The 12178-nt window shown below is 42.9% G+C and overlaps 1 protein-coding gene across 8 annotated transcripts in view; it reads right to left on the bottom strand.

Annotated features, from left to right (window-relative positions):
* The window catches only part of LOC122870095 (zinc finger protein 37-like), a 59538-nt gene that overhangs the window by 10781 nt on the left and 36579 nt on the right, over positions 1-12178 (bottom strand). Inside the window, exons 1-3 of one of the 8 annotated variants that reach the window (XM_044183849.1) lie at positions 2077-2464; positions 1627-1722; positions 89-133 (exon numbers count right to left, since the gene is read on the bottom strand). The exons of 6 other annotated variants lie outside the window; for them this stretch is intronic. In XM_044183849.1, coding sequence (XP_044039784.1) covers positions 89-133; positions 1627-1722; positions 2077-2329 — 394 coding nt within the window. In that variant the 5' untranslated portion in view covers positions 2330-2464. Of the gene's footprint in view, positions 1-88; positions 134-1626; positions 1723-2076; positions 2465-12178 lie in introns of those variants that run through there. One more of the 8 variants, XM_044183850.1, reaches the window with a different exon arrangement.

Here is a 12178-nt window from a genome sequence, read left to right as displayed (position 1 = left end):
GAGTGAAGTCTGTTCTTCATTCTTTCTGAACATCAGTCAGTATCAGTCCTCCCTCTGCTGCTGCTGTGACTCACTGCAGGTAAGTTACCTGGCGGAGGGAGGAGGAGCCGCTTTGTCTCAGCCAACAGGAAGTCTACGAGAAATTTTAAGACGGCGTAGTCTCTCATTCGTCCAGGAGTGTTCTATCCTAGAAAAGGTTTCAGTCGTAGTCATCTGGACACTGTTTTCAGAATCAAGACGTTTAGACGTCTCTAACGTGTAGAGAGAAGAGTTGGTTTGAACGGGGAGTCAAGGAAGCCATTTTTGTGAAAAAAGAAAACCCCTCTTTGAACAGAAATGGTGGTCTGAGATTCAATCTGCCCAAAGTTTACCACAGTGTGTTAACACCGTGGTCAAGCCAATCACATGCTAATCAGGTACTTAACAGTGATGAGGGAGGTGCAGCCAGAAAACAATAGGCCTGATTACTGATTACTGGGCCATCATGGAAACAATTAGATCAGTTTCAGGTGAAACTAGCTAATCAACAGATACTCAGGTAGACTCCTCCCTGAGGGCGGGGCTTATGTAACTCAGAGTAGCTTAAATTTCTAGTTCCCGTCCCATTTTTTCACAATTGAGAATGACTTCCGGATGGGAGCCGAAACGTCTTGATTCTGAAAACAGCGTCCAGACGACTACGACTGAAACCTTTTCTATGAAAGAAATTTTAAGATTCATCTCAAACTAAGCTAAACAGTCAGACTACATACAGGCAGCTTTGTTTTAGCTTGTTTGTAACAATCCGCTATTAGCCGAGCTAGCTAAAACATATGAGACAGAGTGGATTCAAATATCGCTTTTAACATGTTTATGTTTGTTGAACAGGTGTATTGATAAAGTATTGGCTTTTTACTTACCGCAATCGGGCAATCCTTATTGTTGAGCCCTGTATTAGTGCATGGAATTTACTTTTTTATTTTATTTTTAAATATTAAAAAAAAACAATTTGCAGAGCAGTTTATAAATAAGGTGCAGCTAAATGTTTAACCCCCAAAAAACACACATTCAAAATGTTACAAAAACATAAAATATAACAAAACACATTTTACTCCACTTCAATCAATCAATCCTTCAAAAATTCGACAAGCAATATGAGGGCCGGTAACGATTCAGGCACAAGGATGGATCGATACCAGCTGTTCGAGTTTCTGTCATGTTTTATTGTGTTTTACTGTTTATTTTGTAGGTGAAATTACTTAATTTATCATAAATGAAGTCATTTGCAAAAAGAAAATGGCGTTAATAGTGCATACCATGCTGTGGAGCCACCCTAAATCACTGCTGGGGAATTCCCTTCACTGCGACAGCCCTCCCTACACTTCACATCCTTTCAGCACTTTCACTTCAATTGCCACTGCAACTTCATTCAGTGCCTACACTTAAAATGAAGCCTCAACTTCTTTCAGCACTTCCACTTTAACTTCCTTCAGTATTTCAACAATTTCAAACGCTTCAACTGTGAACTTTCACTGGCGAGCGCCTGTAACTGTTCTTAACTTAAAAACAACTTTGCCTTTTCTAGTTTTGTAAGTAACTTTAATTGAATTAATTAACACATTTAAAAAGAGAAGTGTGAAGGCCCACCTGACTGCTGTGTGTGCTGCTGCTGCTGCTGCTCCTCTTCCTCCTCCTCCTCACTCACAACCACCACCTCATGGCCTTCCAGATCTGGGATCAGGGCTTCGTGGTGTCAATCAAAATCAAAAGAAAGAGTATGACTGTTGACATAGCAGCTGTAAACAGATCTCAAACACTGTTATTTCAGGATTTCTGTAAACCGATTACCAAAGTGATAACTGACTTAATTTACAAAATTTTTTTATAATAAAAGATGTACGCCGATTTGTAAACCACATCATGAACATGTGTGTGAGTGTTCATTTCATGTCCTCCGACGTCTGCAGGTTTATCAGCGAGCAAAGAAACTTTAAATTAGCTGTTTTTTAAATTAAGTTCCGCAACTTTACATAACAGAGCGTTCGTGACTGCAGGTAACGGTGCTGTTTATTACTCAGAGTTGATTCACCCACTGACCTCTTCTCTCTAGTTTGACCCGAGGCTGCAGGAGAAGCTCCAGCTGCCTCCTCTGCCGGTGGATCTCCTGCCTGAAGCCCGAAGCCTCCTCCTCGTAACCGGCTACGGTTCTCTCTACAACCGCTAAGATTTCCTGCGCGGCCGTTGTCAGTTTCTCGGTGACGATTCCTCTCAGGATCTCCGCTTTAGACATGTTGCTGAGACTGTCGAGTGTCTCAGAGCCGCCACTGTTCCTCTCCATCCAGTAAAACATCTTTAATTTCTTCTCACAGGTCTGATTTTACGCAGAATGCCTTTGCACATTTGCACGGACGGTGTTGTTCCGGGTTTTGGTGCAGCTACAAATGGTGTCCGGCGAGAAACAACAACGGCGCAGGTGTAGCAGACACAGTTCACAACGTCGTTCCTTAACTTTTCTAATTCCCTCATAGATATAATAAAGTGTTTTTTATACAAAATGCACCCATTAAATATCCAGCTTTTATTCGGGCTTCCAAGCCATTTATTAGCCTGGTGATGGCGTCATTTAGTTTCACAAACACTGGACTCAAAATGTTTGTTGTAAAAAACTTTGAATATTTAAATATTACGAAGCTGAGATATTATTATTATGTTGTTACCTTTAACTCTCTTTTATTAACTTATTAGTAATCAACGTTTATCTCTTTTTCAGCTTTAAGACAGCTCGGAAATCGATATCTACAGTTTCAAAACACTGAAATCTACTGTAGCATTCCCGGCTGAACAGATGCATTTTACTCTCAGGAACTGATGTTTATAAAGAATTTAATTTCCAAAAACACCGTAAGAGCTTGTGCCCTTCAGCCAGGAGCTAAGATGTAGAAAGAAACCTTTTTAAAACAAACATTTGTACAGTGAGTACGAAGGGTTTATCCTTTCTCTCTTAACGTTAAATCAGAATGGCGCTTCACGTGAAAAGTGCACCAATGTAAACACAGGGTGCCGCTGCACTTCTTTCTTCTTCTTCTTCTTCTGTTGTATTTTATGGCGGTTGGCGTCCCTAATTGCGCATTACCGCCACCTACTGAATTTTAACAGCTTCACAGTTTAAACTTTAAACATTGTCCACCCAACGTGATCCCATGCCATAGTCAATTCTATAACCCAGACCCCATTGTCTGAGTTGTTGCAACTCCTTCCCTCAGTGTAACATCCAGATCCTCTCCAGATATGTCCACAACATTCAAGAATCTTCTTGCCGCATCCAGTACCATCTTAATCCTTTCTGACTTCCCCTTCATTTCAGCCGCACAGTTTATAACCGTGGCAATAAATGCCAGAAATCGCTTCTTGTCCATACTGATGTTTTGCTCGTCTCCATTTCCTTTCTTCTCCTTTTCCTTTTGAACTACCACCCTTTCACCGTTCCTCTCCATACTCTTAACAGCTTCCGCAAATGACAATCCCTTTTCCGCTCTGATCTTATTCATTTTCATTTCCTTAATTCTTTTTGGACATTTTGCTGATCCCGTATATGGTGGTTTCCCTCGCAGTGCAGGCACTTTGCTTGCTCTTTCTCCACATTACACTTCTCCACATTACAGTCGTCCTTCCCACATCTCCCACATCTTCTGCCTCCTCTACATACTGCCGCAACATGTCCATACTCCTGACAGCAGAAACACCTGAGAGGAGCTCTCTCATATGGCCTCACCCTGTAGCACACATAGTCTAGGTACACTCTCTCTGGTAATTCCCCCTCAAAAGTCAAACACACTGAGTTACTGTCCTCCTTCTCCCCATTTCTGAATCTTGTCATCCTTCTTGCTTCACACACATCTTCAACCTCCCGAAATGCCTCGGCCTCCACCGACAGTGGCACGCCGCTTACTACCCCCTTCTTCTTTACTTCTGCTCCGAGTGGGAAGCAGTCCACACTGCTATAATCTCCAAACGCATGAATCTTCAGGGCTTTATCTCTCTGACGCTTTGACACACATTCAATGATAACCATCCCACTTCTTGTTATCCTGACCGATCTGACATCTCCGAGCTTTCTTCCTACAAACTTTCCGACTTCATGCGGATTCTTGAAAATGCCGTCTGTTTGTGTCACAGCTATCATCCCAACAAGATACTTCTCCTCTTTCTGACCGGATTCACTTGAGTTACTCTTCTTCCTTTTCTTTTTATTTTCAAATCCTCTCGAATCCTCGTTTCTTATTTCGCGCTCTGATTCCTCCTCTGACTCCATTTCCGCCTCTCGCCGCTGCACTTCCTTTTCTAGACTTCAAAATAAAAGCATGTGAGGTAAAAAATGTACACTTAATAAAACAAATAAAAATACAATGTCCACATTAAGTATGCTGCGAGAATTTAGTCAACCAAAACAAAGTAACATTTGGTTCAAGTTCAATAATGAAGTCCTTTCTTGTGAAAGCCTTTCTCAGGAATTCCATGGCAACACTGCCCCCTATGGTTGGAGGTAAAGATGACGGCCTACTTCAGTGATTGGGGATTCAATGGTCATTTACACTCCCACCAAATCATGAGGGATTTGTATGACGTTAAGAAATATAAATTACAAATGATTTTTAAATAAAATGACCTTTAACTCAGAAACGGACGAAAAGTGCCCATACTATGGAGAATGAATGCTAGAATTTAAGTAATATAATGAAAAGGATACACTTGGTTGCTATTGGAAGCAGTTAGACGGTCTCTAGCAACAGGATCAGCTTCTGGACTGGGCGTTCAATGACAGACAGCTTGTTGAGACGACGACCATCCTTCTCCAGATTCCGGTCACCAAGGCATACTTTGACTCTTCTCACAAGCCTGTCTTTATCTGTAGTAGTCTCTGTAACTCTGGCCAGCTGCCACTCATTTCTAGGCAGACCATCAGCCTTTTCCATCACAATATCTCCTACTCGCAGGTTTCTCTTTGCTCTGTGCCAGCGCTGCCTGGTGGCAATGTTGGAAAGATACTCCCTACGCCAGCGACTCCAAAACTGCTCTGCGAGGTACTGAACATGATGCCACCTTTTTCTTGCATAGATGTCTTCTCTGATGAATCTGCCTGGTGGTGGTAATGCTGGAACAGACTTCATAGTAAGCAGGTTATTAGGGGTGAGAGGTGCAAGGCTGTTGGGGTCGTTTAGGTTGTCCACTGTTAGTGGTCTACTGTTTATGATCATCATAGCTTCGTAAAAGAATGTCCGCAGTGATGCATCGTCCAGTCTGTCAGAAGAGAGTGAGAGAGTTGAGCGAAGAACATTTCTCACTGTTCTGATTTGTCTCTCCCATACCCCACCTGCATGACTTAAATGGGGCGCATTTAGGACAAAGTCACACTGCTTCTCAGCTAAGAACACTGTCAGACGATCAGCGTCAATCTCCTTGAGGGCATTTTTCAGCTCATTCTTGGCTCCTACAAAGTTGGTGCCTTGGTCACATTTGATTTGGTGCACTGCTCCCCGTAATGCAACGAAACAGCGCAGGCCATTGATGAAGGCATCTGTAGACATGTCATTTAGCATTTCAATATGAATAGCTCTGGAGCTGAAACATGTGAAGAGGAGGCCGTACCTTTTATGTTCTTTCCGACCCTGTTTAGTGACAAAGGGACCAAAGCAGTCCATACCACAGTATGCGAAGAGTGGAGATGGATTTGTACGCTCCGAAGGGAGGTCGGCCATTCTTTGTTCTTCGGTGGGTCTCCTGAGCTTCCGACATGTCACACAGTGATGCACATGGGATGCTACTGCTCTGCTCATTCCTGGAATCCAGTAGCCTTGTGATCTGATCTCATTAATTGTAAGGCCCTTACCTTGGTGCTTGACATTCTCATGACATTGAGAGATGATCATCTTTGTTATATGGTGATCTTTAGGAATGATCACTGGGTGTTTGACTGAGCTGGGTAGGGGTGCATCGCAAAGCCTTCCTCCCACCTTGAGTATTCCTTCTTGATCTAGGAAGGCATCAAGATGATACAGCTTGCTGCTAGGTGACAGCTGGGCCCCCTTGCTCAATAACTTGATATCCCCTGTATAGGTGTTTCTTTGTAGGTCTTTAATGATGATGCGTTTAGCATCTTCTCGTTCAGCTACCGTACTGTGACTGATGGACTTATCCCCTTTGGCTCGGCGAACAAGGCGAGCCACAGCTTGGACAGCTCCAGACCACGAAGACAGCTTTGACAAGCGGTCTGAGAGGGTGACTTCTGTTGTTTCTGCACTTAGTGTCTGAGCCTGTTTCACTTCAGGATCTCCAGTCATTAGTGCTGTGTCAATATCTGTCACAGGAGGTATATCCTTCTTCCATAAGAATCTTGGCCCTGTCAACCAATTGGATGTAAGAATCTCACCAGCGTTTAAACCCCTTGATGCATGGTCAGCAGGGTTCTCATTAGTGTGAACATATCTCCACTGTTGAGGAGTAGAGCTGAGATGTATCTTCTGCACTCTGTTTGCCACAAACGTGTGAAAGCGGCGTGCCTCGTTGTTAATGTACCCCAAAACTACTTGGGAGTCGGTCCAGAAGTGCTCTTCTATGTCTGCATATTCTAGCTCCTGTTTAAGCATATTGCTCATGGCAACTGAGATGACCGCAGTGGTCAGTTCGAGCCTGGGAATAGTCTGGACCTTAATGGGAGCAACTCTGGATTTACCTATGACCAGGGCACAATGGATGTTACCTTCTTTGTTTGTGACTCTTAAATAGGAACACTGACCATATCCGCTGTTGCTCGCATCAGAGAAGTGATGAAGTTCTCTTTTTATGACCTTTCCAAAGTTTGCAGGTACATAACAGCGGGGTATATTGATCTTTTCCAAGTTCATAAGATCAGCTTTCCAAAGCTCCCACCTTGGCTGCAATTCTTTAGGAAGAGGGTCGTCCCAGCCTGTTCCGTTTCTGCACATTTCCTGAAGCACTAATTTTCCACTGAGCACAAAAGGAGCAATAAAGCCCAGCGGATCATACAGTGATGCAACTGTGGATAGTATGCCACGGCGTGTTGCTGGCTGGTCTTTGAGGTCAACAGAGAATCTGAATCTGTCAGAATCAATGTGCCAGTGGATCCCTAAAGCTCTCTCTAAAGGGGTGTCATCGAAGTTGAGGTCAAGGGCTTTTACTTCAATGGCTCGTTCAGAAATTGGAATGCTATCCAGGACAACTCTGTCATTTGAAATAAATTTGTGCAGTCTAAGACCACCTGAGGCACACAGTTGTCGAGCTTCTCTTGCTACCTGGACAGCTTCTTCTGCGCTGGCTACACTGGTGACACCGTCATCTACATAAAAGTCTGTTGTGATGAATTTTGAGCCAAGAGGATACATACACTCATTCTCCTTGGAGAGATGTTTCAGACCATAGTTGGCGCATCCAGGTGATGAGGTAGCACCAAAAAGATGGACCTTCATGTGGTATTCTTGTGGCTGTAAAGTTAAGTCTCCGTTTTTCCACCAGAGAAAACGGAGGTAGTTTCGATCTGCTTCTTCCACATGAAATTGGTGAAACATCTGTTCGACATCGCATATAAAGGCAACTGGATGTTGTCTGAATTTTACAAGAACACCAGTCAGCTTATTCATTAAATCTGGGCCTTGGAGCAAATGGTCATTGAGGCTGGTTCCCTGGTACTTGGCGGAGCAGCCAAAGACAACACGGAGCTTGTCTGGCTTTTTAGGGTGATACACCCCATGATGAGGGATGTACCACTTCTCTCCAACCTTTCCTTCATCTTGCACTTCTTCCGCATCACCTCTCTCAATGACCTCTTCCATAAACCAAACATAGTGTTCCTTGTACCTTTCATCTTTCAACAATTTCCTTTTAAGATGACTGAGTCTTACAATGGCAAGCTGCTTATTGTTAAGCAAGTGAGGTCTCTCTTTGAATGGGAGAGGCATCTCGTAATGCCCGTTATCGTTCTTCCTTATGCCTTGCTGCAATTTGGTCAAGAAGAGGATGTCATCCTGCGACACAGTTTTATTATCTTCACCAGCATCTTTGAAGTCAGACTCCAAAACCTTAATAACATCTGCTGGAGTCACTGGGGGAAGCTCTTTAGTTCTTACTCCATGACAGATGGTGTTGAAGCTTTGTGATTCATGGTGTGTGGGCAGACGACCAACAATACTCCATCCTAGGTCTTTATGGACTGCATAAGGCTCATCGTCTCCTCCTAAAATCACCTGTTTTGGTGCCAAAGCCTTTGGACAGCTGTAGCCTATCAAGAGACCAACCTCACAATCCTGCAGTGGTGGAATTTTGTCCACTATTGTAGAGAGATGCTTCCAGTGACGTGCTGTGTCACAAGTAGGGATGTGAGTACGGTTCACTGGAATGGAGTCCTTAGTGTAGGCAGGAGGAAGGTTGAGGACAACAGTGGAGCTGAAGCCTCTTACTTTGAGACCGGACACCTATTCACTCGGCATAACAACATCTTTTGCAGTCATGGTTGTCAACTTCAGTCTCACAGGACAGGAGTCAGCTTGTAGCTTGTTGCTCAGATCTCGGTCGACAAACACAGTATCACTCTGGGTGTCAAGCAGAGCATAAACAAGTTTTTCAGAGGCAGGATTCCTCTTGGTTGATACCCACACTGGCACTATCATTGAAGTATTGGTGGATGGCTCATCGTTCTCTACTTTGAGAGACGTACTAGTAGCCATCTCTGTGTCACCTTGATTTGAGACTAGTGCAGTGTTGACTTTCTTTGTGTAGTTTTCATCATGTAGACACATTGGATGTTTACCTCTACAGGTGTCACAGGACAGACGTTGACGGCAGTCTTTTGCGCTGTGGCCTGGTCTCATGCAACCATAGCAGAGCTTGTTCTCCTTCACATATTTCCGTTTCTCTTCTAATGACTTTGCCACAAATTTAAAACAGCTGTGAATCTTATGCTTGCTGTCTTCGCTGAAGAGACACATAATATAATTTCCTTTAGTGGGCTTTTGTTCGTTTTTATCATTTTGTTTATTTTCTGTAGCTGTTTGAATGTGAAAGATGTTAGCCCTGTTCCTTTTACTGTCCTTAAGGTTTCGTTCTTCTGAAGTGGGGTCAGAGGCACGAAGAGCACTGAAGGAGGTGACTGGATTGCAAGTAACCTCTGCTTCCATTGACATGAAGGTCACAAAATCTTTAAACTTTGGAAAGTCATGAGTCTCAATAAGTGTCTGCGTGACCTGGCAGTTCCACCGTGCTGCTGCCCAATCTGGTAATTTGTGTACAAGTTTCTGATTTTCATCACAATCATCCAATATTTCAAGCCCTTTGACATGAGGCATAGCTTGATGACACGCATTCAGGAAGTCAGAGAAATCTCTGAAACCTTCAGCATCTTTAGGCTGAATCTTAGGCCATTTAGCTAGTTTTTCTCTAAATGCCTTCTCTATGACAAATGGCTGTCCATACCGTTGGTTCAACTTGTTCCATGCATCATTATAAGCCTCATCATCATTTCTGTAGAAGATACCATCAAGAGACTTACGAGCTGGCCCACCAACATACCTTTTTAAATAGTGCAGCTTGTCAGCAGAAGAAATGGCCTTTCCATCAATGAGCGACACAAATGCAGCCTTCCACTCAATGAACTGGATAGGATCACCACTGAACACAGATGGTTCTGTTGTAGGCAGTCTGTTCAGGGCTATGCTATCTTGGATAGCTTGAGCGAGATAAGATATATCAGATTTTGGAGGAGGTAGTGTTGCTGTGATGTTGGTAGGACATTGGATGGGAAATGGAACTACATGCTGCTGCACCGCTACACTTACATCCTGCTGTTCCCTTGTATGTGAGTGTGAAGAATGTATGCTGACTTCCTGTGCCATTTCTTGATCATAGGCCTGCAGTCCGGCTCTAGCTGCTTTTAGATCCTTCTCTGCCTTTAGTTTTTCCAGTTCACACTTTCGAGCTTCGATCTCTTGTATGACTGAGTATTCCGCTTCTTTGGCTGCTAAATCAGCTGCTGCATCTGCACGCTTGACTGCAATGGACATAACTGTAGACCTTGATGACGTGGGGCGTGAGACTGTGGATCCATAAACAGAGTGAGCATAATTGTGAGTAAATCACGCAGGCTGTGTTTTACATTTTCTCTGTCAAAGTCCTCAAGACATGCCATTCTGTCAAAAATTATCTTCGAAATATCTTTTGTCACAGCTTCACAAGTGTCGATTCTGCGTCTAGTGTCACTGGATGGAGCAATGTAATGTCTGATTTCCAGGTAGACATGCATAACATCATCCCTTCCCTTCTCAAGTGTGTTAATAAGCACTACCAGTTGACTCTCACTAACGTCTGTTTTTAGCTCTTCCCTTATGTTGCGAGCCAGGTCCTTCCATTTTTCATACAGCTGAATCAACCTTTTCTCCCTTTTTAGGGCCTCCTCCTCTTTATATGCACGCATCTTCTCCGTGGGGTTGCGTTGTTGACCAGAACGGTGAAGCTCCTCCTCTTCCGTTCCATTATGAGGGGCCTCCACTTGCTGGTCGAGGTCCTTATTTTCAGAAGCATCCATTTTCTTTACAGGCGTGCATTGGACTAGATTATCATATCAAGTCCTTTGGTTGTCATTAGACAGCTTTCAGAGGTGAGGTAGGACTGATTAGGTGAAGCTGTTGTTCTTCTTGGTAAAGCTCTTACTGTAGCATTCCCGGCTGAACAGATGCATTTTACTCTCAGGAACTGATGTTTATAAAGAATTTAATTTCCAAAAACACCGTAAGAGCTTGTGCCCTTCAGCCAGGAGCTAAGATGTAGAAAGAAACCTTTTTAAAACAAACATTTGTACAGTGAGTACGAAGGGTTTATCCTTTCTCTCTTAACGTTAAATCAGAATGGCGCTTCACGTGAAAAGTGCACCAATGTAAACACAGGGTGCCGCTGCACTTCCTTTTCTAGACTTCAAAATAAAAGCATGTGAGGTAAAAAATGTACACTTAATAAAACAAATAAAATACAATGTCCACATTAAGTATGCAGCTAGAATTTAGTCAACCAAAACAAACAAAGTAACATTTGGTTCAAGTTCAATAATGAAGTCCTTTCTTGTGAAAGCCTTTCTCAGGAGTTCCATGGCAACACTGCCCCCTATGGTTGGAGGTAAAGATGACGGCCTACTTCAGTGATTGGGGATTCAATGGTCATTCACATCTACTATGAATATGAACGCACCAGTTCAAGTTGATTTTGGTGATGAATTTAAAATCATCCACAAATTACTGTTGAATTAGATTAAAGTCAGGTTATGTATTTATCGGTGTACAAATAAGCAGCATGAATATGGTTTAGTGTGAGTGAGTAACTAACAAAGGGAAACACGTTTATCAACATTAAAATTAAGCTGTTGTTTTTTTTGGTGGAATTTAACTAATTTCCGGTCCCCAACAAAATGAAAGAGATTTATATTGTAATTCTGCATATACACTATCACTGAAATCACCTCATATCATTTTAAATCTGCTATTTCCCCTTATGTTTCTTCTGCAAGAAGAAAAGTGAGACTATTTCTCATTTACAGTGGTGTGAAAAAGTGTTTGCCCCCTTCCTGATTTCTTATTTTTTTGCAAGTTTGTCACACTTAAATGTTTCAGATCATAATTTAAATATTAGTCAAAGATAACACAAGTAAACACAAAATGCAGTTTTTAAATGAAGGTTGTTATTATTAAGGGAAAACAAAATCCAAACCTACATGGCCCTGTGTGAAATAGTGATTGCCCCCTAAACCTAATAACTGGTTGGGCCACCCTTAGCAGCAACAACTGCAATCAAGCGTTTGCGATAACTTGCAATGAGTCTTTTACAGCGCTGTGGAGGAGTTTTGGCCCACTCATCTTTGCAGAATCATTTCAGGCATGAACTGCCTTAAGGTCATGCTACAGCGTCTCAATAGGATTCAGGTCAGGACTTTGACTAGGCCACTCCAAAGTCTTCATTTTGTTCTTCTTCAGCCATTCAGATGTGGACTTGCTGGTGTGGTTTGGATCATTGTCCTGCTGCAGAACCCAAGTTCGCTTCAGCTTGAGGTCACAAACAGATGGCCGGACGTTCTCCTTCAGGAGTTTTTGGTAGACAGCAGAATTCATGGTTCCATTTATCACAGCAAGTCTTCCAGGTCCTGAAG

The sequence above is a fragment of the Siniperca chuatsi genome, linkage group LG22 (assembly GCF_020085105.1).
Source record: "Siniperca chuatsi isolate FFG_IHB_CAS linkage group LG22, ASM2008510v1, whole genome shotgun sequence".
Lineage (NCBI taxonomy): Eukaryota > Metazoa > Chordata > Actinopteri > Centrarchiformes > Sinipercidae > Siniperca > Siniperca chuatsi.
Note: the sequence above shows the minus strand (reverse complement) of the source record. Positions and strands in the feature narration are given on the sequence as shown.